Here is a 22500-nt window from a genome sequence, read left to right on the forward strand (position 1 = left end):
CATACAGTGATGTGATTACATGGTGGTTTAGAGAGTAACAGGTCTGTGAGTTTATTAGAATCATACAGTGATGTGATTACATGGAGAGTAACAGGTCTGTGAGTTTATTAGAATCATACAGTGATGTGATTACATGGCGGTTTAGAGAGTAACAGGTCTGTGAGTTTATTAGAATCATACAGTGATGTGATTACATGGCGGTTTAGAGAGTAACAGGTCTGTGAGTTTATTAGAATCATACAGTGATGTGATTACATGGCGGTTTAGAGAGTAACAGGTCTGTGAGTTTATTAGAATCATACAGTGATGTGATTACATGGAGAGTAACAGGTCTTTATGTGGAAACATTACAGCAACATCATCTGAACTCACATCACACATACGATATAACACTTGTTAACAAAACCTTTCAGGTCATTGATATAATACAATATTGGCTTACTTTACAATGTTTTGGTTGATTTGATTGGTTGAATGATTGATTTGCACACAACATTACATTTTAGCAGATGCTCTTATCCAGAGCAACTTACAGTAGTGAATGCATACATTTCATTTCATGCATTTAATTTGTTTTTTTTTATATATACTGGCCCCCCGTGGGAATTGAACCCACAACCCTGGCATTGCACACACCATGCTGGCGTTGCAAACACCATGCTCTACCAACTGAGCCACAGAGAAGGCCAACATGGCCACACAATCTGTTGTATATCAGACCTGCACTAAATACTATACTTTCTCTGTAACCCACAGATCATAATCAATAACATCATTATCTATATACTACTAACAACATCAGAACAATAATCTATATCATAATCAATATCATAACATTTATAATCAATAACATCATTATATACTACTAACAACATCAGAACAATAATCTATATCATAATCAATATCATAACATTTATAATCAATAACATCATGAGAGGTAAAAAAAAACCACAAGAACAACAAAACAAAATTACTTGTGAAAAATATAAAGGCCGAAATTCAACTCGATTACGTTTTGTAGAGTGATGTCAACAATGCTGCTTTTAAAGGAAATGTTCCCGCGTTCCTGGAGATAACAGTCATGTTAAACGCTGCAGATGTTGGCTCAGTCAAAAATTACCTTTAATTAACAAGCTCGCTACAACTTGCAATCGGATTGAATCCCGGCCAAAGAATAAACAGGTGATTATAATAACACATGGACTTCCTGACTTGATGGAAAGGAGACATCTATAAAGAATAAACAGGTGATATAATAACACATGGACTTCCTGACTTGATGGAAAGGAGACATCTATAAAGAATAAACAGGTGATTATAATAACACATGGACTTCCTGACTTGATGGAAAGGAGACATCTATAAAGAATAAACAGGTGATTATAATAACACATGGACTACCTGACTTGATGGAAAGGAGACATCTATAAAGAATAAACAGGTGATTACATGGACTACCTAACTTGATGGAAAGGTGGCATCCTATGACGATGCCACGTTGAAAGTCACTGAGCTCTTCAGTAAGGACATTCTACTGTCAATGTTTGTCTATGGAGATTGCATGGCTGTCTGCTCGACTTTATACACCTGTCAGCGATGGGTGTGGCTAAAATAGCCAAATCCTCTAATTTGAATGGGTGTCCAGATGTAAATTGTGGATGTCCATTTTGTATAATGTTACGATACGTTACAAATTCCAATTTGTTGTGGCTAACGTTAGCTAGGCTAGAGGTTAGGGTTAAAGTTAGGGGTAGGGTTAGGAGTTACACTGCCTTCAGAAATTATTCACACCCATGAATGTTTTCCACATTTTGTTGTGTTACTGCCTGAACTTAAAATGGATGATTAAATTGAGATTTTGTGTCACTGGTCTGCACACAAAACCCAATAATGTCAAAGATACATTTTGTTTTTAGAGATTTTTATAAATAAAAAAAAAATGGAAAAGCTGAAATATCTTGAGCCAATAAGTCAATAAGCCCTTTGTTATGACAAGCCTAAATAGGTTCAGGAGTAAAAATGTGCTTAACAAGTCACATAATAAGTTGCATGGACTCACTCTGTGTTCATTAATAGTGGTTAACATGATTTTGAAGGACTACCTCATCCCTGTACCACACACATACAACTATCTGTAAGGACCCTCAATCAAGTAGTGAATTTCAAACACAGATTCAACCACTAAGACCAGGGAGGTTTTTCAATGCCTCGTAAAGAAGAACACAGATTGCTAGATGTGTCAAAAAAATGCAAAAAGCTGACACTGAATATTGCTTTGAGCATGGTCAAATGATTAATTAGGTGAGGTGGTTGCCATATTACAGTTAAAAACAATTGGCAGCAGTAATCTTCTCTGATTGACTGAGAGATTCAAGCGACTACCATCGTTAGGTAACATAAAAGATGGAAAGCATTGGATATTTAAATTCATCCACTTCCAAATGAATTTTGTAACCTTGTCCCAGAAGCATTTAACTGCAGGGCACTCCTACATCATATGAAGGAATGTGCCTACCTGATTTAGGGGACACAGTAAACAGCTGGGGGTTGAGGCCAATTTCATCATAAAACATTTCCTTGGTGTTAAGTACAGTCTGTGAACAAAGTTGAAATGTATAAGTTGATGATTTGGATAACGGATGATCTGTGGATCATACATTTTTAATGGATATCTCAGAATATGAGCTTTCCAAGAGTTGTTTATATATTATAGAGATCAGTCATTCAGGAGCCCAGATCATTTATTTATAAATCACATCATTGGATGTTTAGGTAGTTGGGTTTCCAAAGGGACTCCGTAGGCCAGCATTGCTGACCTATGTTGTATACATAGAAAATAGGGTGTGAATACTTTCTGAAGGCACTGTAGGTTAAAAGGTTAGGGTTAGCTAACATGCTAAGTAGTTGCCAAGTAGCTAAAATGCTAAAGTTGTCCATGATGAGATTCAAACACACAGCCTTTGGGTGGCTAGACATTCACGTTACGCTTACCCATCCACCCCGACCAACAACCCTACTTTAGTTTTTTGCCTTAAGTTACCTTCTGTGTTATGCAGCCATACCAGAAAATAAAGGAAAGCCGCACACTCTAAGAGCTCAGATGCAAAAATTTAATCACCCATGTTTCGACAGCGAAGCTGTCTTCATCAGGGTATCATCAAACACTGCGAGATGAGTCATTTATATAGTGTAAAGAGACACACAAGTGTTTGTAATCATGGCCAAGTATGGCCTAATATCATTGGTTAACTCAAATATTTAAAAAAATGGCATACAAAGAACATACAAAAAGACAAACAAATGGATAGCATACGATCATAGCATTTGTAGTCATTTGCAGCCATACCAAACACAGCATATCGTAGAATGCAGCCATACCAAACGTAGCTTATCGTAGAACGGCGCTGAAAGGCCTCCATTTTACATGCTCCTGACCAACTGTAATATTTTAGCGTTTCTCTGCACTAATCTTTACTTTCTTTTTGTAGATAATGTTTCCGCCATCGTTTCCTGTGAGCGCAAAAAATAGCTTCTGGACATCAGAGCAGACCACTAACCTGGGTTTTCGTCCCGGACCAGGCCTAAATCCCCGACATAGGTGGCGTTATAGAGGCCGGCGTGCGGGATACCTGACGAAACTACGTCGGCGAGTGGATAAACCGCCTCTACCGTCCATTCTATTGGCGAACGTACAATCACTGGAGAGAAAAAAAAGTGAACAAGCTCTGTTTCCAGACTATCAACGTGTTCTGAAGAACTGTAACATCCTGTTTCTGAGAGTCGTGGCTGAACAGGGACATGTATAATATACATCTAGCTGTTTTTTCTATGCTACGGAAAGATCGTACTGCAGCGTTGGGTAAGATTGGTGAGGAGGTGTGTGTCTTTTGGTGCGCGATCGCTAATGTCAAGGACGTCTGGAGGTTCTGTTTACCTGAGGTAGAGTACCTCATGAGAAGCTGTAGATCACACTATTTTACCAGCAGAGTGTTCATCTATAATCTTTGTAGCTGTCTATTTACCACCACAAACCAATGTTGGCACTAAGACCGCACTCAAAGTGCTGCATGAGGCCACAAGCAAACAAGAAAATGCACATCCATAGGTGGCGCACCTAGTGACCGGTGATTTTAATGCAGGAAAACTGAAATCAGATTCAGCTTATTTCTACCAGCATGTCAGCTGTTCAACTACAGGCAAAAAAAACTCTGGACCACCTTTTTTCCACACACAGAAACGCAAAGTTCTCCCCCATAACGATATCCTGCTGATTCCTGCTTACAAGCAAAAACTCAAACAGGAAGTACCAGTGACGCGCTCAATATGGAAGTGGACCGATGAAGCGGATTCTAACCTACAGGACTGATTTTGCTAGCACAGACTGGAATATGTTCCGGGATTCGTTTACCACAGGCTTCATTAATAAGTACTTGGCACCCTCCACAAGGCGCTACAGATGGTTAGTGCTTAAGGCCCAGAAAAATCAATGGAGCCGAGCTCCCGGCCATCCAGGACCTCTATACCAGGCGGTGTCTGAGGAAGGCCCCTAACATTGTCAAAGACTCCAGCTACCCAAGTCATAAACTGTTCTCTTTGCTACAGCATGGCAAGCAGAACCAATGCACCAAGTCTTGAACCAACAGGACACTGAACAGCTTCTACCCCCAAAGGCATAAGACCACTAAAAAGTTAGTTAAATAGTTAACCCAATAACTACATGGACTATCTGTATTGACCCTTTTGGGTACTGGTACCCTGTGTATATAGCCATGTTATTACCATGTATATAGCCATGTTATTACCTCGTACCCCTGCACATCGACTCAGTACTGGAACCATGTGTATATAGCCAAGTTATTACCTCGTACCCCTGCACATCGACTCAGTACTGGTACCCTGTGTATATAACCAAGTTATTACCTCGTACCCCTGCACATCGACTCAGTACTGGTACCCTGTGTATATAACCAAGTTATTACCTCGTACCCCTGCACATCAACTCAGTACTGGAACCCTGTGTATATAGCCAAGTTATTACCTCGTACCCCTGCACATCGACTCAGTACTGGAACCATGTGTATATAGCCAAGTTATTACCTCGTACCCCTGCACATTGACTCAGTACTGGTACCCTGTGTAAATAGCCAAGTTATTACCTTGTACCCCTGCACATCGACTCAGTACTGGTACCCTGTGTATATAACCAAGTTATTACCTTGTACCCCTGCACATTGACTCAGTACTGGTACCCTGTGTATATAACCAAGTTATTACCTCGTACCCCTGCATATCGACTCAGTACTGGTACCCTGTGTATATAGCCATGTTATTACCTCGTACCCCTGCACATCAACTCAGTACTGGTACCCTGTGTATATAACCAAGTTATTACCTTGTACCCCTGCACATTGACTCAGTACTGGTACCCTGTGTATATAACCAAGTTATTACCTCGTACCCCTGCACATTGACTCAGTACTGGTACCCTGTGTATATAACCAAGTTATTACCTCGTACCCCTGCACATCAACTCAGTACTGGTACCCTGTGTATATAACCAAGTTATTACCTCGTACCCCTGCACATTGACTCAGTACTGGTACCCTGTGTATATAACCAAGTTATTACCTCGTACCCCTGCACATCAACTCAGTACTGGTACCCTGTGTATATAACCAAGTTATTACCTCGTACCCCTGCACATCAACTCAGTACTGGTACCCTGTGTATATAACCAAGTTATTACCTCGTACCCCTGCACATTGACTCAGTACTGGTACCCTGTGTATATAACCAAGTTATTACCTCGTACCCCTGCACATTGACTCAGTACTGGTACCCTGTGTATATAGCCAAGTTATTGTTACTCATTGTGGATTTATTTTGTCTATTTTTCTCTTCTTTTCTTTCTCTCTGCATTGTTGGGAAGAACCCGTCAGTCAGCATTTCACTGGTAGTCTACACCTGTTGTTTATGAAGCATGTGAGAAATAACACTTGATTTGATTACTTTGTTACTTCGATGATGTGAGATAAACTCCCTCGCTTATCTTGGATCAGTGGTTGAACCAAGATACCTACAGCAAACTGATCTGTTCTTCAAGCACTGAGAGAGGGGGGAGATCAGAGAGAGATGGAAGAGGAGAGAAGGAGAGGAGGAGAGACGGAAGAGGAGAGAAGAACAGGAGAGATGGAGAGGAGAGAGGAGAGAGAAGAGAGGAAGAGGAGAGGAGGAGAGAAGGGGAGGAGAGAAGAAGAGATGAGAGATGGAGAGGAGATAGGGGAGAGAAGAGAAGAAGAGGAGCGAGGGAGAGGAGGAGAGAGGGTAGAGGAGAAGAGATGGAAAGAGGGAGAGGGGGGAGGAGAGGAGAGAAGAAGAGGAGAGGGTTGGAGAGGAGGAGAGAGTGTAGAGGAGAGAATAAGAGGAGAGGGTCAGAGAGGAGGAGAGAAGGGGAGGAGAGGAGAGATGGAAAGAGGGAGAGAGGGGGGAGGAGAGGAGAGAAGAAGAGGAGAGGGTAGGAGAGGAGGAGAGAGGGGGAGGAGAGAAGAAGAGGAGAGATGGAAAGAGGGAGAGAGGGGGGAGGAGATGAGATAAGAAGAGAAGAGGGTAGGCGAGGAGGAGAGAGGGGGAGGAGAGAAGAAGAGGAGAGATGGAAAGAGGGAGAGAGGGGGGAGGAGATGAGATAAGAAGAGAAGAGGGTAGGCGAGGAGGAGAGAGGGGGAGGAGAGAAGAAGAGGAGAGGGGAGGAGAGAGAAGGAGAGAGGGGGAGGAGAGGGAAGGAGAGAGAAGAAGAGGAGAGGGAAGGAGAGAGAAGGAGAGAGGGGGAGGAGAGGGAAGGAGAGAGAAGAAGAGGAGAGGGAAGGAGAGAGAAGGAGAGAAGAAGAGGAGAGGTGAGAGAAGGTAAGGAAGGGAGATGAGGGAGTAGATGTCCATGTTCCGGAGAGTCTAAGCTTTCAAGAATGGGGTCATAATACTGTAGTTTATAGCCCCAACAGTTCTAACACTAGAGCCACATTCACAGGAAGAAGATACAACTCAACATGCCACATTGGCTTCAGAAACAGCTAGAAACCACTCTGTTCGTACCGCTAACTTCTGTTTACCACAGAGTGTTTGATTCTGTTCTCTACCTTTCCTGGATGAAAAAGTACCAGGATGTTGTCTCTGGTTTTGAATCTGAATTTAGAGAACTGAGTTTGTAAACTTGATACACAGACAATGAATGCAATATCTACAAGATTGAAACTGAATATATAAATACTTAGTTTGAATATTCAATTACATTTAACATTTAAAACTGAATGCAATATTAATTCAATACAGTTTCAAATCATGAAATACAAGTTACATTTATGAATTCACGTATTCTATTTTTTGCTGTACAAATTCAAAAATATGAAATTCAAATTCAATATCCTAATACAAATTCTAAATTATGAAATTGAAATACCATTGATGTTGGCACTGAAATCACTCCGTAATCAATCTGTGTTGAGTGTGTCAGGGCTGACGGCTGAGAGCTACTAGCTACTGCAGAGAAGGAGGGAGGGAGGAAAGATAAGCAAAACACTGGAGCAAACTATCATGCGGGGTTCGGAGGGCTCTCTCACTGTCTCTCTCTCTCTCTCTCTCTCTGTCTATCTCTCTCTGTCTCTCTGTCTCTCTCTGTCTCTCTCTCTCTCTCTCTCTCTCTCTCTCTCTCTGTCTCTCTCTCTCTCTCTCTCTCTCTGTCTATCTCTCTCTGTCTCTCTCTCTCTCTCTCTCTCTCTCTCTGTCTCTCTCTCTCTCTCTCTCTCTCTCTCTGTCTCTCTCTCTGTCTCTCTCTCTCTCTCTCTCTCTCAAACACGCAGATTCACGCACAGGGAGGCTGTAGTAGGCTAGGAGACAACACTCGTGCGCACTTCTGAAAGGGGGAACACTCGTTCCGCCCCTCAATAACGCTTTCCTTGTCTTAGACACTTTGCTTTTTTAACTGAAGAAAAACAACAACAACGCTGCCGCAGTATCATGACGAACCGGGGCACCCCCGAGCCCTGGGGATTTTGAGGCCGACCGAAGCCCCATCTCGCACGGTCAAGAAGACCTCGCGTCTCCATCCCGGTGGTCGGGGGAGACGGAACGTCAAGGAGCCCAGGAGAAACACATAGCTACGCCAGAGACACCGGACCGCGACCGAAACAGAACGACGGAAAATGGCATCGTCAAGTAGCACGTCCCCAGAAGGAGGGACCCCGCCGCACAAGAACCGCATTCGGCAGGTGGGTCTCTGCTCTCTACAACCGCTACAAAACACTGTAGGGGACTAGGCGACATCCGCCGCATTGACGATACAGAGCGAATGTAGCCGCCTGTTCACCCTCCCTCCCGGTAGTCTACACGGTGCAGCACAGCACACTCTGTCGCTCTTCTCGTGCTGCGTGCATGCGGTCTCCGGAGAGGAGACAGTCCATTTAAAAGGCGTTGTCCTAGTTACCACATCTATTTCACGGAGCTCCGTTTAGGTGCACAGCGAAACACAAGACACAAGACACAATCCCGATATTATTATTGATTATATCCTGTAGGTGAACTGATGTTGTCGTTTCAATTTCAAATGAAACGATGTGTTGTAATGATGATGCTGATCAACAACACTACCCGCAGGTAAACTATCCTAGACCGACTCCACTGATTCTATAGGCCTGGGATCAACCCGATTCAACCGCGGGACGATCGTTTTCTAATCATTTTTAGACTGCAAATAAGGTTACACTGTTCCGTTACAATACATATCTTTAGGGCCCAGTAGGATAGTCCCGTCAGAAACGCCACACCTGTCTGTCTGCATGCGGGCCCCGCAACGCAAACCAGAGTCTAGAGGTGGACTTTAGTTTAGGACAGTGCGTCCCGTCTCGTTATTATGTGTTTTACAGCTACGGCCCGGTGGACTGCTGCCCGTTATGTCCAACCGGTGACCGGCCGGTAAAGTGTCGGTATTATATGAGAGGTTTGTTTGCATGCAGGCGGGATTATCATATCATCGTCAGTTTGAGGTGATGGCCAAAGACAGCTAGGACTCTCTAGTAGGCCTATGAGGTCACATCCGCCTAATGTTTAGGCTATCCAGCCTATACAGTCATGTAGGGTTTCTCCTATAGGGGTTTAATGGTTGATGAGGTTACAGTGTTTCTCCTATAGGGGTTTAATGGTTGATGAGGTAACAGTGTTTCTCCTATAGGGGTTTAATGGTTGAGGAGGTTACAGTGTTTCTCCTATAGGGGTTTAATGGTTGATGAGGTTACAGTGTTTCTCCTATAGGGGTTTAATGGTTGATGAGGTAACAGTGTTTCTCCTATAGGGGTTTAATGGTTGATGAGGTAACAGTGTTTCTCCTATAGGGGTTTAATGTTTGATGAGGTTACAGTGTTTCTCCTATAGGGGTTTAATGGTTGATGAGGTTACAGTGTTTCTCCTATAGGGGTTTAATGGTTGATGAGGTTACAGTGTTTCTCCTATAGGGGTTTAATGGTTGATGAGGTTACAGTGTTTCTCCTATAGGGGTTTAATGGTTGATGAGGTAACAGTGTTTCTCCTATAGGGGTTTAATGGTTGATGAGGTTACAGTGTTTCTCCTATAGGGGTTTAATGGTTGATGAGGTTACAGTGTTTCTCCTATAGGGGTTTAATGGTTGATGAGGTAACAGTGTTTCTCCTATAGGGGTTTAATGGTTGATGAGGTTACAGTGTTTCTCCTATAGGGGTTTAATGGTTGATGAGGTTACAGTGTTTCTCCTATAGGGGTTTAATGGTTGATGAGGTTACAGTGTTTCTCCTATAGGGGTTTAATGGTTGATGAGGTTACAGTGTTTCTCCTATAGGGGTTTAATGGTTGATGAGGTTACAGTGTTTCTCCTATAGGGGTTTAATGGTTGATGAGGTTACAGTGTTTCTCCTATAGGGGTTTAATGGTTGATGAGGTTACAGTGTTTCTCCTATAGGGGTTTAATGGTTGATGAGGTAACAGTGTTTCTCCTATAGGGGTTTAATGGTTGATGAGGTAACAGTGTTTCTCCTATAGGGGTTTAATGGTTGATGAGGTAACAGTGTTTCTCCTATAGGGGTTTAATGGTTGATGAGGTTACAGTGTTTCTCCTATAGGGGTTTAATGGTTGATGAGGTTACAGTGTTTCTCCTATAGGGGTTTAATGGTTGATGAGGTAACAGTGTTTCTCCTATAGGGGTTTAATGGTTGATGAGGTTACAGTGTTTCTCCTATAGGGGTTTAATGGTTGATGAGGTAACAGTGTTTCTCCTATAGGGGTTTAATGGTTGATGAGGTTACAGTGTTTCTCCTATAGGGGTTTAATGGTTGATGAGGTTACAGTGTTTCTCCTATAGGGGTTTAATGGTTGATGAGGTTACAGTGTTTCACCTATAGGGGTTTAATGGTTGATGAGGTTACAGTGTTTCTCCTATAGGGGTTTAATGGTTGATGAGGTAACAGTGTTTCTCCTATAGGGGTTTAATGGTTGATGAGGTTACACTGTTTCTCCTATAGGGGTTTAATGGTTGATGAGGTTACAGTGTTTCTCCTATAGGGGTTTAATGGTTGATGAGGTTACAGTGTTTCACCTATAGGGGTTTAATGGTTGATGAGGTTACAGTGTTTCTCCTATAGGGGTTTAATGGTTGATGAGGTAACAGTGTTTCTCCTATAGGGGTTTAATGGTTGATGAGGTTACACTGTTTCTCCTATAGGGGTTTAATGGTTGATGAGGTTACAGTGTTTCTCCTATAGGGGTTTAATGGTTGATGAGGTAACAGTGTTTCTCCTATAGGGGTTTAATGGTTGATGAGGTAACAGTGTTTCTCCTATAGGGGTTTAATGGTTGATGAGGTTACAGTGTTTCTCCTATAGGGGTTTAATGGTTGATGAGGTAACAGTGTTTCTCCTATAGGGGTTTAATGGTTGATGAGGTTACAGTGTTTCTCCTATAGGGGTTTAATGGTTGATGAGAAAACAGTGTTTCTCCTATAGGGGTTTAATGGTTGATGAGGTTACAGTGTTTCTCCTATAGGGGTTTAATGGTTGATGAGGTCACAGTGTTTCTCCTATAGGGGTTTAATGATTGATGAGGTTACAGTGTTTCTCCTATAGGTGTTTAATGGTTGAGGTGGTGGGTGTACTACTACTGAGGTTTCAGTGGGAGGAGCATGATGACGGTTTATTTATGTTTGTGTGTTTTATGTACTCTTTAAGAGAGATGAGTTACAGACAGTGTGTGTAACTGGACTGTGTGTCTGCCCTCCAGTGTAGTTGATGCCCCTCCCCTCCCCTCCCTACCTCCCCTCCCTACCTCTCCTAACCAACCTCCCCTCCCCTCCCCTCCCCTCCCTACCTCTCCTCCCTACCTCTCCTCCCTACCTCTCCTAACCAACCTCCCCATCCCTAACCTCTCCTCCCTACCTCTCCTCCATACCTCTCCACCCTACCTCTCCTAACCAACCTCCCCTCCCTTAACCTCTCCTCCCTACCTCTCCTCACTACCTCTCCTAACCAACCTCCCCTCCCTTATCTCTCCTCCCTACCTCTCCTCCATACCTCTCCTCCCTACCTCTCCTAACCAACCTCCCCTCCCTTAACCTCTCCTCCCTACCTCTCCTCCCTACCTCGCCTAACCAAACTCCCCTCCCTAACCTCTCCTCCCTACCTCTCCTCCATACCTCTCCTCCCTACCTCTCCTAACCAAACTCCCCTCCCTAACCTCCCCTCCCTACCTCTCTTAACCAACCTCCCCTCCCTACCTCCCCTCCCTACCTCTCCTCCCAACCTCCCCTCCCTAACCTCTCCTCCCTACCTCTCCTCCATACCTCTCCTCCCTACCTCTCCTCCCAACCTCCCCTCCCTAACCTCTCCTCCCTACCTCTCCTATCCAACCTCCCCTCCCTAACCTCTCCTCCCTACCTCTCCTATCCAACCTCCCCTATCCAACCTCCCCTATCCAACCTCCCCTCCCTAACCTCTCCTAACCAACCTCCCCTCCCTAACCTCTCCTCCCTACCTCTCTCCCCCTAACCTCTCCTAACTAACCTCTCCTCTCTACCTCTCCTAACCAACCTCTCCTCTCTATCTCTCCTCCCTAACCTCTCCTCCCTAACCTCTCCTCTCTACCTCTCCTCCCTAACCTCTCCTCCCTAACCTCTCCTCCCAACCTCTCCTAACCAACCTCCCCTCCCTACCTCCCCTCCCTACCAGTCCTCCCTACCTCTCCTCCCAACCTCCCCTCCCCTCCCTACCTCTCCTCCCAACCTCCCCTCCCCTCCCTCTCCTAACCAACCTCCCCTCCCTAACCTCCCCTCCCTACCTCTCCTCCCTACCTCTCCTCCCTACCTCTCCTCCCAACCTCCCCTCCCCTCCCTCCCTACCTCCCCTCCCAACCTCCCCTCCCTACCTCCCCTAACCAACCTCCCCTCACTAACCTCTCCTATCCAACCTCCCCTCCCTACCGCTCCTCCCCTCCCTACCTCTCCTCTCCTCTCCTCCTCTCCTACCCAACGTCCCCTCCCCATCCTTCTCTCCCTTTCAGCCCTGTAGGCGTCTGATGTATGAGATGGTGGAGTGTGTGTGTGTTTCCTGTCTCAGTGCACTCAGTCTCTCAGTCTAATTAGATTCCAGTAATGTACTGCAGAGCTACACACACTCTCTCACTCACTCACTCACACAAACACACACACACACACACACACACACACACACACACACACACACACACACACACACACACACACACACACACACACACACACACACACACACACACACACACACGAGATGAGCCATGTTCATAGGATCTCAGAAATGAGATTTAGGATTGTTTGTGTAATCTATTATGAATTATATGTATCCCAAAACTAAAACTAGGACCAGGAGTGTTTCCATCTGGTAGTATAACCCAGAACTAGGACCAGGAGTGTTTCCATCTGGTAGTATAACCCAGAACTAGGACCAGGAGTGTTTCCATCTGGTAGTACAACCCAGAACTAGGACCAGGAGTGTTTCCATCTGGTAGTACAACCCAGAACTAGGACCAGGAGTGTTTCCATCTGGTAGTACAACCCAGAACTAGGACCAGGAGTGTTTTCATCTGGTAGTACAACCCAGAACTAGGACCAGGAGTGTTTCCATCTGGTAGTATAACCCAGAACTAGGACCAGGAGTGTTTCCATCTGGTAGTACAACCCAGAACTAGGACCAGGAGTGTTTCCATCTAATTCTTGTGGCAGCGGGGTGTTTATGCCTTGAACCGGCCTTGGCCAGAAGTATTACTAATATTCAACAAATAGAATACATTTTTCCCGTAGGAACAAAACAACCCCAACTCACATTTGCAGACCGAGGTGCTAGAGCAGCAACACAGATGACTGGTAAAATACAGCTGCTGATGGGATCAAAGAGAGAGAGAGAGAGAGAGAGAGAGACAGAGAGACAGACAGAGAGAGAGAGAGGTTGAGAGAGAGAGAGAGAGAGATCCCTCTAACCATCACTCTTGCTCTTACTTCCATCACATACCACACACACACCTGCCTATTCTCTCTCTCTGTCTCTCTCTCTCTCTCCCTCTCTCTCTCTGTGTATCTATCTCTGCCTCTCCCTCTCTCTCTCTCTCTCTGTGTGTGTATCTATCTCTGCCTCTCCCCCCCTCTCTCTCTCTCTCTCTCTCTCTCTCTCTGTGTGTATCTATCTCTGCCTCTCTCCCTCTCTCTCTCTCTCTCTCCTCTCTCCTCTCTCTGTATCTATCTCTGCCTCTCTCTCTCTCTCTCTCTCTCTCTCTCCTCTCTCTGTCACTCTCTGTCTCTCTCTCTGTGTCCCAATAGCTGTGTGTGTGTGTGTGTGTGTGTGTGTGTGTGTGTGTGTGTGTGTGTGTGTGTGTGTGTGTGTGTGTGTGTGTCCACTGGGAGTGGTGTGATGGCCTCTAACAGGAAGATATTCCTAATGAAACATTACATTACCTCACAGCTGCTTTCTGCTCTGGCTACAGACACACACACTAACCGTTACCAAGAATCTATCAGTCACCACACCCTGCATGGACTGGACCCCCCCCCCCCCCAACTTTTACTGCTGCTACTCTCAGTCACCACACCCTGCATGGGCTGGACCCCCCCCACCTTTTACTGCTGCTACTCTCAGTCACCACACCCTGCATGGACTGGACCCCCCCCCCCCCCCCCACACACCTTTTACTGCTGCTACTCTCAGTCATCATCTATGCATAGTCACTTTAATAACTCTACCTACATGTACATATTACCTCAACTAACCGGTGCCCCCACACATTGACTCTGTACCGATACCCCCTGTATATAGCCTCCACATTGACTCTGTACCGGTACCCCTTGTATATAGCCTCCACATTGACTCTGTACTGTAACACCCTGTATATAGCCTCCACATTGACTCTGTACCGGTACCCCCTGTATATAGCCTCCACATTGAGTCTGTACTGTAACACCCTGTATATAGCCTCCACATTGACTCTGTACCGGTACCCCTTGTATATAGCCTCCACATTGACTCTGTACTGTAACACCCTGTATATAGCCTCCACATTGACTCTGTACCGGTACCCCCTGTATATAGCCTCCACATTGACTCTGTACCGGTACCCCCCTGTATATAGCCTCCACATTGACTCTGTACCAATACCCCCTGTATATAGCCTCCACATTGACTCTGTACCGGTACCCCCTGTATATAGCCTCCACATTGACTCTGTACCGGTACCCCCTGTATATAGCCTCCACATTGACTCTGTACTGTAACACCCTGTATATAGCCTCCACATTGACTCTGTACCGGTACCCCCTGTATATAGCCTCCACATTGACTCTGTACCGGTACACCCCTGTATATAGCCTCCACATTGACTCTGTACCGGTACCCCCTGTATTTAGCCTCCACATTGACTTTGTACTGGTACCAACTGTATATAGCCTCCACATTGACTGTACCGGTACCCCCTGTATATAGCCTCCACATTGACTCTGTACCGTAACACCCTGTATATAGTCTCCACATTGACCCTTTACCGTAACACCCTGTATATAGCCTCCACATTGACTCTGTACCGGTACCCCCTGTATATAGCCTCCACATTGACTCTGTACCAGTACCCCTTGTATATAGCCGCCACATTGACTCTGTACTGTAACACCCTGTATATAGCCTCCACATTGACTCTGTACCGGTACCCCCTGTATATAGCCTCCACATTGACTCTATACTGTAACACCCTGTATATAGCCTCCACATTGACTCTGTACCAGTACCCCCTGTATATAGCCTCCACATTGACTCTGTACCAGTACCCCCTGTATATAGCCTCCACATTGACTCTGTACCAGTACCCCCTGTATTTAGCCTCCACATTGACTTTGTACTGGTACCACCTGTATATAGCCTCCACATTGACTGTACCGGTACCCCCTGTATATAGCCTCCACATTGACTCTGTACCGTAACACTTTGTATATAGTCTCCACATTGACCCTGTACCCCTGTATATAGTCTCCACATTGACTCTGTACCGGTACCCCCCTGTATATAGTCTCCACATTGACTCTGTACCGTAACACCCTGTATATAGCCTCCACATTGACTCTGTACAGTAACACCCTGTATATAGCCTCCACATTGACTCTGTACCAGTACCCCCTGTATATAGCCTCCACATTGACTCTGTACCACCTGTATACAGCCTCCACATTGACTCTGTACCGGTACCCCCTGTATATAGCCTCCACATTGACTCTGTACTGTAACACCCTGTATATAGCCTCCACATTGACTCTGTACTGGTACCCCCTGTATATAGCCTCCACATTGACTCTGTACTGTAACACCCTGTATATAGCCTCCACATTGACTCTGTACCGGTACCCCCTGTATATAGCCTCCACATTGACTCTGTACCGGTACCCCCTGTATATATCCTCCACATTGACTCTGTACCGGTACCACCTGTATATAGCCTCCACATTGACTCTGTACCGGTACCCCCTGTATATAGTCTCCACATTGACCCTGTACCCCTGTATATAGTCTCCACATTGACTCTGTACTCCTGTATATAGTCTCCACATTGACACTGTACCACCTGTGTATAGTCTCCACATTGACTCTGTACCGTAACACCCTGTATATAGCCTCCACATTGACTCTGTACCGTAACACCCTGTATATAGCCTCCACATTGACTCTGTACCAGTACCCCCTGTATATAGCCTCCACATTGACTCTGTACCAGTACCCCCTGTATATAGCCTCCACATTGACTCTGTACCAGTACCCCCTGTATATAGCCTCCACATTGACTCTGTACCCCCTGTATATAGCCTCCACAATGACTCTGTACCGGTACCCCCCTGTATAGAGCCTCCACATTGACTCTGTACCAGTACCCCCTGTATATAGCCTCCACATTGACTCTGTACCAGTACCCCCTGTATATAGCCTCCACATTGACTCTGTACCAGTACCCCCTGTTTATAGCCTCCACATTGACTCTGTACCGGTACTCCCTGTATATAGCCTCCACATTGACTCTGTACCGTAACACCCTGTATATAGCCTCCACATTGACTCTGTACCACCTGTATATAGCCTCCACATTGACTCTGTACCATAACACCCTGTATATAGCCTCCACATTGACTCTGTACCGGTACCCCCCTGTATATAGCCTCCACATTGACTCTGTACCGTAACACCCTGTATATAGCCTCCACATTGACTCTGTACCACCTGTATATAGCCTCCACATTGACTCTGTACCCCCTGTATATAGTCTCCACATTGACTCTGTACCCCCTGTATAGAGCCTCCACATTGACTCTGTACCCCCTGTATATAGTCTCCACATTGACTCTGTACCCCCTGTATATAACCTCCACATTGACTCTGTACCGGTACCCCCTGTATATAGCCTCCACATTGACTCTGTACCGGTACCCCCTGTATATAGCCTCCACATTGACTCTGTACCCCCTGTATATAGCCTCCACATTGACTCTGCACCGGTACCCCTGTATATAGCCTCCACATTGACTCTGTACTGGTACCCCCTGTATATAGCCTCCACATTGACTCTGTACCGATACCCCCTGTATATAGCCTCCACATTGACTCTGTACCGATACCCCCTGTATATAGCCTCCACATTGACTCTGTACCGGTACCCCCTGTATAGAGCCTCCACATTGACTCTGTACCGGTACCCCCTGTATATAGCCTCCACATTGACTCTGTACCACCTGTATATAGCCTCCACATTGACTCTGTACCCCCTGTATATAGCCTCCACATTGACTCTGTACCGGTACCCCCTGTATATAGCCTCCACATTGACTCTGTACCCCCTGTATATAGCCTCCACATTGACTCTGCACCGGTACCCCTGTATATAGCCTCCACATTGACTCTGTACTGGTACCCCCTGTATATAGCCTCCACATTGACTCTGTACCGATACCCCCTGTATATAGCCTCCACATTGACTCTGTACCAGTACCCCCTGTATAGAGCCTCCACATTGACTCTGTACCGGTACCCCCCTGTATATAGCCTCCACATTGACTCTGTACCACCTGTATATAGCCTCCACATTGACTCTGTACCCCCTGTATATAGCCTCCACATTGACTCTGTACCGTAATACCCTGTATATAGCCTCCACATTGACTCTGTACCGTAACACCCTGTATATAGCCTCGCTTGTTATTTTACTGCTGCTGTTTAATTATTTGATACTTTTATTTCTTATTCATATTTGTTGGGGGGTATTTAAACAAAAAAATATATATATATTTGAACTGCTTGTATTCAGCATTTCACTGTAAGGTCTACACCTGTTGTATTCGGTGCATGTGACAAATACAACCTGATTTGATTTGGATCACGTGACTTGTATCTGCTCTGTGATTGGACGATGCAGACGCGAGGCTCATGGTTAGTGTAGTTTTCTGGTGCTCCCAGTAACTGAGGATAAAAACAGGACTTCTCAACACAGAGGTTGAAACATTCATAACCAATGGGCACGACATCAACATAGCAACTGTCTGGCAAAACCTCTGGAGAAAATAGAATGTCTACAATGCACAGTAATATCGTTGTGTGGTATCAGACTAGGTGGTATCAGGCTAGGTGGTGTGGTATCAGACTAGGTGGTGTGGTATCAGACTAGGTGGTGTGGTATCAGACTAGGTGGTGTGGTATCAGACTAGGTGGTGTGGTATCAGACTAGGTGGTATCAGACTAGGTGGTATCAGACTAGGTGGTATCAGACTAGGTGGTGTGGTATCAGACTAGGTGGTGTGGTATCAGGCTAGGTGGTATCAGACTAGGTGGTATCAGACTAGGTGGTGTGGTATCAGACTAGGTGGTGTGGTATCAGACTAGGCGGTATCAGACTAGGTGGTATCAGACTAGGTGGTGTGGTATCAGACTAGGTGGTGTGGTATCAGACTAGGTGGTGTGGTATCAGACTAGGTGGTATCAGACTAGGTGGTATCAGACTAGGTGGTGTGGTATCAGACTAGGTGGTGTGGTATCAGACTAGGTGGTGTGGTATCAGACTAGGTGGTGTGGTATCAGACTAGGTGGTGTGGTATCAGACTAGGTGGTATCAGACTAGGTGGTGTGGTATCAGACTAGGTGGTATCAGACTAGGTGGTATCAGACTAGGTGGTGCAGTATCAGACTAGGTGGTATCAGACTAGGTGGTGTGGTATCAGACTAGGTGGTGTGGTATCAGACTAGGTGGTGCGGTATCAGACTAGGTGGTGTGGTATCAGACCAGGTGGTGTGGTATCAGACTAGGTGGTGTGGTATCAGGCTAGGTGGTGTGGTATCAGACTAGGTGGTATCAGACTAGGTGGTATCAGACTAGGTGGTATCAGACTAGGTGGTGTGGTATCAGACTAGGTGGTGTGGTATCAGGCTAGGTGGTATCAGACTAGGTGGTATCAGACTAGGTGGTATCAGACTAGGTGGTGTGGTATCAGACTAGGTGGTGTGGTATCAGACTAGGTGGTATCAGACTAGGTGGTGTGGTATCAGACTAGGTGGTGTGGTATCAGACTAGGTGGTGTTGGTATCAGACTAGGTGGTGTGGTATCAGACTAGGTGGTGTGGTATCAGACTAGGTGGTGTGGTATCAGACTAGGTGGTGTTGTATCAGACTAGGTGGTATCAGACTAGGTGGTGTGGTATCAGACTAGGTGGTGTGGTATCAGACTAGGTGGTATCAGACTAGGTGGTATCAGACTAGGTGGTGTGGTATCAGACTAGGTGGTATCAGACTAGGTGGTGTGGTATCAGGCTAGGTGGTGTGGTATCAGGCTAGGTGGTGTGGTATCAGACTAGGTGGTATCAGACTAGGTGGTGTGGTATCAGGCTAGGTGGTGTGGTATCAGGCTAGGTGGTATCAGGCTAGGTGGTATCAGACTAGGTGGTATCAGACTAGGTGGTATCAGACTAGGTGGTGTGGTATCAGACTAGGTGGTGTGGTACCAGACTAGGTGGTGTGGTATCAGACTAGGTGGTGTGGTATCAGACTAGGTGGTATCAGGCTAGGTGGTGTGGTATCAGACTAGGTGGTATCAGACTAGGTGGTGTGGTATCAGACTAGGTGGTGTGGTATCAGACTAGGTGGTGCGGTTTCAGACTAGGTGGTGCGGTATCAGACTAGGTGGTGTGGTATCAGACTAGGTGGTGTGGTATCAGACTAGGTGGTATCAGACTAGGTGGTATCAGACTAGGTGTTGTCAGACTAGGTGGTGTGGTATCAGACTAGGTGGTGTGGTATCAGGCTAGGTGGTGTGGTATCAGGCTAGGTGGTATCAGACTAGGTGGAATCAGACTAGGTGGTGTGGTATCAGACTAGGTGGTGTGGTATCAGACTAGGTGGTGTGGTATCAGACTAGGTGGTATCAGACTAGGTGGTATCAGACTAGGTGGTGTGGTATCAGACTAGGTGGTATCAGACTAGGTGGTATCAGACTAGGTGGTGTGGTATCAGACTAGGTGGTATCAGACTAGGTGTTGTCAGACTAGGTGGTGTGGTATCAGACTAGGTGGTGTGGTATCAGGCTAGGTGGTGTGGTATCAGGCTAGGTGGTATCAGACTAGGTGGAATCAGACTAGGTGGTGTGGTATCAGACTAGGTGGTGTGGTATCAGACTAGGTGGTATCAGACTAGGTGGTATCAGACTAGGTGGTGTGGTATCAGACTAGGTGGTATCAGACTAGGTGGTGTGGTATCAGGCTGAGAGGTCTTATTTTGGAAATATTTTAATTATTAATTCAAGGCCTCATTATCACTGCTTCCTGTTACAGAGAGAGAGAGAGGGTAAAAATCAATGGACTTCTCAGAAACAGCTAAAACACCTTAATGCACGCACGCACACACGCACGCACGCACGCACACACACACACACACACACACACACACACACACACACACACACACACACACACACACACACACACACACACACACACACACACTCTAGCCTTTGATGTTGTGATGTGATGGCTGAAGGATGTTGTGATGTGATGGCTGAAGGATGTTTGATGTTGTGATGTGATGGCTGAAGGATGTTGTGATGTGATGGCTGAAGGATGTTGTGATGTGATGGCTGAAGGATGTTTGATGTGATGTGATGGCTGAAGTATGTTTGATGTGATGGCTGAAGGATGTTTGATGTGATGGCTGAAGGATGTTTGATGTTGTGATGTGATGGCTGAAGGATGTTGTGATGTTGTGATGTGATGGCTGAAGGATGTTTGATGTTGTGATCTGATGGCTGAAGGATGTTTGATGTTGTGATGTGATGGCTGAAGGATGTTGTGATGTGATGGCTGAAGGATGTTTGATGTGATGTGATGGCTGAAGGATGTTTGATGTGATGTGATGGCTGAAGGACATTTGATATAATGTGATGGCTGAAGGATGTTTGATGTGATGTGATGGCTGAAGGATGTTTGATGTTGTGATGTGATGGCTGAAGGATGTTGTGATGTGATGGCTGAAGGATGTTTGTTGTGATGTGATGGCTGAAGGATGTTGTGATGTGATGGCTGAAGGATGTTTGATGTGATGTGATGGCTGAAGGATGTTTGATGTGATGTGATGGCTGAAGGACGTTTGATATAATGTGATGGCTGAAGGATGTTTGATGTGATGTGATGGCTGAAGGATGTTGTGATGGCTGAAGGATGTTTGATGTGATGTGATGGCTGAAGGACGTTTGATATAATGTGATGGCTGAAGGATGTTTGATGTGATGTGATGGCTGAAGGATGTTGTGATGGCTGAAGGATGTTTGATGTTGTGATGGCTGTCTGCTCCAGTCATTTATTGGGAAATGTGTTGTCAAAGCAAGTGAAATAAACCAGAAACAAAACAACAATGCCAAAAACCAACAAAGTGAATGAAACAAAACAAAGACCAGAACAATTAGATATTAACAGTAAACGTTACTCACACAAAACCTTTCAAGAGAATAACAATGTATAAAATATGATGTTATTAGCGGTAAAAAAAAAAATAGAACATTTAAAATTTTTGAGTGACGTGGTAGAGACGTGGGGGATAAATGCAGGTAAATACAGGTTATATTTAGATTGGTGTTTCTGACCCACTCGTGGAAACAGGTCACAAATCTTGCTGCTGGGATTGCATACTGCGGTATTTCACTGAACAGATACAGGAGTTTTTCAAAATTTGATTTGTGTTTGAATTCTTTGTGGTTTTGTGTAATTTGAGGGAAATATGTGTCTCCAATATGGTCATGACTTTTGGCAGGAGGTTAGGAAGTGCAGCTTAGTTTCCACCTCATTTTCTCTCTCTCTCTGTCTCTCTCTATCTCAACTCAATTCAATTAAAGGGATTTATTGGCATGGGAAACATATGTTAACATTGCCAAAGCAAGTGAGGTAGATAATAAACAAAAGTGAAATAAACAATAAAAATGAACAGTAAACATTACACTCATAGAAGTTCCAAAATAATAAAGACATTACAAATGTCATATTATGTATATATACAGTTGAAGTCGGAAGTTTACATACACTTAGGTTGGAGTCATTAAAACTTGTTTTTCAACCAAAAATCAAAAGAAATCAGCCAAGACCTCAGAAAAAGAATTGTAGACCTCCAGAAGTCTGGTTCATCATTGGGAGCAATTTCCAAATGCCTGAAGGTACCACATTCATTTGTACAAACAATAGTACGCAAGTATAAACACCATGGGACCATGCAGTCGTCATACCGCTCAGGAAGGAGACACGTTCTGTTTCCTAGAGATGAACGTACTTTGGTGCGAAAAGGGTCAAATCAATCCCAGAACAACAGCAAAGGACCTTGTGAAGATGCTGGAGGAAACAGGTACAAAAGTATCTATATCCACAGTAAAACGAATCCTATATCAACATAACCTGAAAGGCCACTCAGCAAGGAA

At 45.1% G+C, this 22500-nt stretch overlaps 1 protein-coding gene across 10 annotated transcripts in view; it reads left to right on the forward strand.

The window, feature by feature from the left end:
• Positions 1 to 7696: 7696 nt before the first annotated feature.
• The window catches only part of LOC106592866 (uncharacterized), a 182761-nt gene continuing 167957 nt past the window's right edge, over positions 7697 to 22500 (forward strand). For 6 of the 10 annotated variants that reach the window (XM_082978210.1, XM_082978213.1, XM_082978218.1 and 3 more), the window contains exon 1: positions 7709 to 8258. In XM_082978210.1, the coding sequence (XP_082834336.1) occupies positions 8193 to 8258 (66 nt within the window). In that variant the 5' untranslated portion in view covers positions 7709 to 8192. Of the gene's footprint in view, positions 8259 to 22500 lie in introns of all 10 variants that reach the window. The other 4 variants (XM_082978209.1, XM_082978212.1, XM_082978216.1 and 1 more) reach the window with 3 other exon arrangements.

Source organism: Salmo salar, chromosome 08, assembly GCF_965601325.2.
Source record: "Salmo salar chromosome 08, fSalSal1, whole genome shotgun sequence".
Taxonomy (NCBI): Eukaryota; Metazoa; Chordata; class Actinopteri; order Salmoniformes; family Salmonidae; genus Salmo; species Salmo salar.